Source organism: Erigeron canadensis, chromosome 7 (assembly GCF_010389155.1).
Source record: "Erigeron canadensis isolate Cc75 chromosome 7, C_canadensis_v1, whole genome shotgun sequence".
NCBI lineage: Eukaryota > Viridiplantae > Streptophyta > Magnoliopsida > Asterales > Asteraceae > Erigeron > Erigeron canadensis.
The window spans coordinates 37392560-37398985 of record NC_057767.1 but is presented as its reverse complement, the minus strand read 5'-3'; the positions used below and the strand labels follow the sequence as shown (position 1 = coordinate 37398985).

At 32.6% G+C, this 6426-nt stretch overlaps 1 protein-coding gene across 2 annotated transcripts; it reads right to left on the bottom strand.

Moving 5' to 3' along the window:
- Nucleotides 1–469: 469 nt before the first annotated feature.
- Nucleotides 470–5427, bottom strand: LOC122607409 (KH domain-containing protein At2g38610-like). 2 transcript variants are annotated; one of them, XM_043780376.1, is made up of 7 exons: nucleotides 5138–5427; nucleotides 4936–5024; nucleotides 3015–3166; nucleotides 2615–2725; nucleotides 1916–2032; nucleotides 1664–1807; nucleotides 470–891 (listed from the first exon to the last, which is right to left on the bottom strand). In XM_043780376.1, exons 1-7 carry the CDS (start codon nucleotides 5215–5217, stop codon nucleotides 745–747), a joined length of 840 nt encoding a protein of 279 aa, XP_043636311.1. In that variant the 5' UTR covers nucleotides 5218–5427; the 3' UTR covers nucleotides 470–744. The 2 variants fall into 2 exon arrangements, with proteins under 2 accessions (XP_043636311.1, XP_043636313.1); XM_043780378.1 differs by having other exon boundaries at nucleotides 2615–2722; nucleotides 5138–5425.
- Nucleotides 5428–6426: the final 999 nt, after the last annotated feature.

Here is a 6426-nt window from a genome sequence, read left to right as displayed (position 1 = left end):
TTTTTTTTAGTTTACGTTAAGCATGGACCCCACATTTCCTCGTCTTCACACATCGATGGATCGAATAGGTTTGAATTATTCGCGGTCAACGAGCGTGCTCCCTAAGGCTTCGACAACGAAGAGCCATTGACGACCCATCGACCAAGCCCTTAGGGAGGGGCCTTATTGAGGTACTAGAATGGCCAAATTTCTATTCTGACTATTACTTTATTTTAACAAATTTTTCTGGAGTAATTTAACATTTTAAAAGCATTGACACTTTATGTGCCAAATTGCGGGTAACTGGTCAAAATATGTAACTTTTGTGACACTTTATGGTTCAAATTAATTTAACAATTTTTCTGGAAATGGGTAATCTTAGTAGCTACATAAGTACAGATAAATGAAAGGAAAAAAAGACAAAACTTTATGGTTTAAATGATATTAACTAATAAATTTATATATTTATATATCAACAATAACATACATATGTAACAACAATCTCACATGAATAAATTTAATGAATCTTATTTTACAAATGCATCACCAAACAAACAAGAAAAATGAATCATTCCTTGCTCTAAACTTTATACTCCAATCTGTACCTACTGTTCTATTTTCTTTAAAATAAAAAATAACATAAAATCCAATAAGAAACTCGCTGGTCAGAAGAGTCAGCCTATACATTTCAACTTTGTTCAGAAAATTAAGTGATATAATATATATCAGGGTGTATATGTATAGCAGGTTTCAGGTAGGATCTTACTAACGCCCAGTTTTGGGACGTTTCATGCCACTTGTGTTGAATGGTGACACGCTGCCACTTGGTCCGGGACTCTCTTCACGAAAATTTGAATTCAGCATGGCTAGTTCTCGTAACTGCTGTCTTTTGATATAATCTTCAGTCTCATCCTGTAAATTCAGAGATAATTATAGGACATGAGCAAGGAAAGTATCCAGATAATGACACTTTATGAACTATTTACTTCTGTTAAATTTATCTTACACTTATTATAACTTCTATAAGAGACATCTCAGTATTAAATTCTAGGGAAAGCTGCATCATCTCAAAGTTATCATAAAGTTAAATTTGTACTATGAAAAACTTTCCATTTGTTGCCATACCTTAGGTTTTTATGTCAGAAAACTTATAGCAATGAAATAATTATACGTCGAAAGAAAAGAGAAGGGGGAAGAGAAAAAGGGCGGTCGGGGGGGGGGGGGGGGGGGTCGCCAAACTCTTTGAATTACTTTTCAGGTTGAGTGGACTGCTTTCTAGTTCAAGATTATCCTGTATCTTTCAGATTACCTATATTATTATCTCAATAACTTATCTTATAATGAATAGGAAGTCAGATATAGAAATCAGTCTGTTTTAAGTAATCAGTTATAACTAAATCAATGAAGCTTAAATTATAACTTTCAAAAGTCGTAAGTACTTTTTTAGTTGTGAATTTTTTATTTTTTAAGTCAAAACAACAGCTTCCAGTTCCAGATTGACATGTCTCTACTTAAACTGTGGAGAAATAAGCAAAAAGTACATGACATGCTATAAATAGAAGAAACTTGTGTTGAAAATATAGAAGTATAGAAAATTGTGCAATATGTTCGAAAAAATAATTACTTCAAAGTCGAATGCTCCAACTTATAACGAATGTTAGGCAGTAACTTAAAAGAAACATACCACGGGTTTGAGCAACTCTTCAATTATTTCTTGTGCCTGCCTCAGCCTTAAATCAACAACAGTTGCAGGCAAATCAGCTTCGATCAAGATATGAAGTGGTTCGTTTAGATGCTCGTAGCCTGGTCTTCCCCTTAGCTTCTCTTCCTATTAATATGAGAACATTAATTAGTCAGGTATTAGAGCCAAAAACCACACAAAGGCAGATTAGAGAACTTTAGGCAAATAAAATTCAATGTATAAACAGACGCAGACCTTATCAGGATCCTTGATTGATCCCTTTCCTCTAATAAACACACGACAACCCGTTGTAGCTTCTATACGTTTTAGTGAATTGCCTCTAGGTCCCAAAAGCCGGCCGACGAAGTTAAACTAAAATTCAAAGAAATAATGTTATTGGCACATTCTCAGTTTCGTGGGTTCCATATATATAATATGAGAATGGAACGAATATTAATTGATAGTAGTGACTCCCAAAAGAAAAGGGGAAAATGATGTAAGTTGGAGGTGGCACATTCAACCCATATATATATATATATATATATATGAAAATAAGTCAATTCATGTTGTCTGCTACCAGATCATATGTAGGAAACTAGAAAATGGGTCAAACAAGTTAAACGGGCAAAAAGTTGACAACCATTTTACCTGCGTACAACAACATACCTGATCCCAAACATGCGGGGTATGGGGCATGTCAATGATATTAATTAATTACTTTCAATAAATGTTGTGTTCGTCATAAATTTTAATGCATTAAATATTTTGAAAAAACAATAAATGGACAAATAAGTGTAGATGGGTCTAACCTGGCACAAAAGATACATATTTTGACATGAACCCATTTTGGCCGATTACCCAACCCACAGTTTAATCACTTTCCTATAAGTAATGAATAACTTGGGGCAGTTTTACATAAAGATTTTCAACTATTGCAACTTCTTGAAACCTTACATTGGGATAAGAGTCAACAGGAATTTCTAGCCGCATGATTCGCTTTACAGTGTATGAACTAGGGCTTGCTGGAGCACCTTGCCAGTCCATTGTCATTCCACTTAATCGCTGCTATGACACAAGATAGAATGTCATGGTTTTTCTTCTTTTTTCGTGAATTAAGAAATGTGCTAACGTTCTTTAGCATATATATATATATATATATACAGAGCAGATAAACATGCAGAAAAAGAACACCAAAGATGACAACTTAATTAATTTTCATTGTTTCAAAAATATCTGATGGTGTACAAAAGATATTGGAGCTCTAATTAGTCGCTAATTCTCATAAACAAAGTAGAAGAGATATAACTTTACGTGTACATCAAGTTTTGGAGTTTGTTAAAATTCAAATAACTACCTCTTGTCGAAAACCATTCCAACCAGAAATTCCTGTTCCTGGAACATTTGACATAAGATCTGAAGAAGCCATGGGACTCGGGCTTCTATGCCGCAGTCTGTCATGCTCGTTAAACCCTTGGTTATGCAACATAGAAGAGACCCTCAAGATTTCTGCAAAACAAACAATTGAAGTGAATATTGAATCATAGAAACATATCATGTCCTGGCTTTTTTATTGAGGTAGCAAAAGGGGTAGTTTTAGGTTGAGTAACATTGTGTCTTTATTCTTGAAATTAATAAATAATACTCAGTTCAATTATGATTAAAAGGAGCAGCATAACTATGAAAATAATAATGAAAGTTCATGACAAAGCTTTCTTTTATGGGTTTGTATGAGTTAGGAACAGACATTGGGCTGTTTAAACTATTCCTAGCAGCTAACTTTATTTTATTTGACGGACTTGAGATAAAACACCACCTGGAGCTAATTATAATTAGCTAGGTCAATATCGCCATTTCTAGTTTTTCTCAATACCAACATTAAGATGCTTCAAAATCATACCAGAAACAATTTGAAACCATAAATATAAGCCTCTAACTATAAAACAAGTGATAAACTACAAGATAATTTACCATATACCATATTTCCGCTCTTCACAAACGATATAAACTTTCTGCCTTGAAGCATAAACACTTATGTTGCACAAAACTTACGAATAACAAACCCATGCTAAACCCAATTTCTCAAAAACACAAGGCTCTCCATTTAGATACAACAAGCCTCGGGCCTTCAAAAAAAAGTAGCTAGTACACCCCTAATGACCTCGACAAAAAAGTAGTGACACTAAGGCGGTGATTGGTTTTTTAGGAACGTTGATCTCACACACCCACCTACAGCTACTTTACACATTAGTCCTAGTTGGGACTTGAACCCTCAACCACTTAGCGGCGAAGCACCTTATATACCCTGAATATGGCTAGGCTAAAGGCTTTGGCCTGTTGGTAAGGTATCGCTTGGGGGACGAGTATGAGAATGAAGGAATGAGCATCATCCTAACAAGAGTGTTTGGAAGATGGCTATTGACATTTAAGATGGCAATGAAATATATGAACTTAAGAAACCTTCAAACCTGCCAAACGGAATGAGCTTGGAAAAATAATTTTCTGGTCATATATTCTCGCTTTTCTAGTCTCTCACAAATCCAACGCAACACGTGGCTTATCTTCTTATCTTTATTCATATCCATCCCCATTACCATTTCATCTTTTGATCAGAAACATATCAATAGTGACTCTTGACTTCAAACCAAAAACCTCCTAAATGTGTAATAGAGAGAGTTGAGTGAATCTAAGTGCTAATGAACTAAGACGCAGATAACCAATGTTGACAACACCATTGTTATGACCACGTCACACATTCGAGGATTCTTTAAAAGACCATTTAACTCTTGGAAAAGATCAATGGTTATGGTTATATTCTGCCTTTTTCACAACCACGGTTAAACCTCAAGCTAATGACGCTTTCACTGTTTCACCGATCAAGCAACTTCATTTAACATTCTTAGTGTGCTTAAGTTCATATTCTGTTACTTTAAAAGACTATGTAGTCGATAAATAAATCAAGAAAACTTCACATTTAACTAAGTTTCAAGAAAATAACAAGTGAATATACCTCACATAATTATTAATTAAAACGAAAACAAAACAAAAAACTTTTCATTTATAACTTATAATATACTCCCACCCACGAGTCGCGGGTCATTCTGGAAGGAGTCTCTCTACCTAGGGTACGTCATAAGTATATAAAAGTCTACGTCCCATCTTCCTCAAACCCCGTCTTTGCCGGATTAGATATCGTTTTTAGTCGAGTTACTTGTTATCCACAAACCATACACTAAAGAAAACATAAACCCTAAAATCTAAAATCATAAAAAACAAACCTTTATTTAAGAATCTTGTACATAAAGGAAAAACTTGTATAAAAGGCTGAAGCTTTTCATGTTCTGCCAATAATTCAGCCAAATACTGACTGCAAAACAATTCACCAAGTATTAGAAAAAACAAAAAATACATAAAAAAGCATAAACTTTATGATATGAAACTAAAAACCCATCAAAATTCACTAAAAAAAGATTAACAAACCTATCAACATCTCTATTGGGTCTAATTTGTGGAGACACTGGTCTTAATGGTGAAAAATTAGGATTATATAAATCTGACATGGGTTTTTTTCTTTTTTTGATCAAATCCACCAAAAGAAATGGTGGGAATTAAGTATAAAAAGAGAGAAAAAAAAAAACCAAATTTTTATTTTTGGGTGTGTGTCAATCTTCTTGTTGCTGATAATAAGGGGAGCAGGGAGAGTCCAAGAAGGTCTGTCAAGTTTGAGCAGAAAATTTGAGGCAATTATTTTCTTACTTGTTTTGGTTTTGGATATTAATTTTAAAATATTGAATTTTTGGAAGAAAAAAGATTTTTAATGATAGAAAAAAGTTGCCAGCATGACTTTTTGATTGATACTGTTTTAAGGTGGAAAAAACAAAAGAAATCAAGAGCACAAAATATTCTCTTTTTTATACTTTTGTTGTTGTTATATTAATAACAAACTTTTATTTTTTCAAGTTAATGAGATTTGTTAATCATTCCAATCACTGTATTGTTTAGCTAGCTTAAGAATGAAAAGGAGAAAAAAAAGAAGAGAGGTTTTACTTCCTAATCACCTCAATCACCTCAAAAATGAGGGAAAAACTTTTTAGACAAAAAAGGTCTAAACTTTCTCTTTTAATCATTTATACTCATTCTTTCTCCACACTTAAAAAAGACTTAAGAATGCATCTTATATATTTTCTCTCTTCTCTTCTTTCCTTTCCACCTATAAATAAATTAAACAATACAGTGTTAGTGGATAAAAGATCAATTTTATTGGACCATACAATACAATAGGTCAGTCCGGCATACTATTCAAATTTATACTTAATTTATAAATAACCTCAAATAAAAAAGATAAAAAAAATTCAAAAGCTCTTACCAGTATTCAGTAAATAACCTCAAATTTGTCATTTTGAACTCAATATTTAAAAAGATAACATCATTAATGAGCACTTTCTATGTTTATAAATAACTAGCTAATTAACCCGAGTTAAACCCGGACATATTAATAAAAGTTTTTTAAAAATGTGTTACCGTTGTTGAAGTTGCGACAGAATGGATTGTATCTATTCTGAAATATGTATGTGAAATATGCAAACGGCTACCTTTAAGCTTTTATGTATCACATATACTTGGTGTACTTAAACAACAAACATAAATATATTTGATGATAATTTTTTTAATTTAAACTTCATAAATCAAGTTATTTTTTTTTTTTATATAAAATACTTAGCATGTAAAAAAAACAATATGTAGTTATATATTAAACTTTAAAATATTCT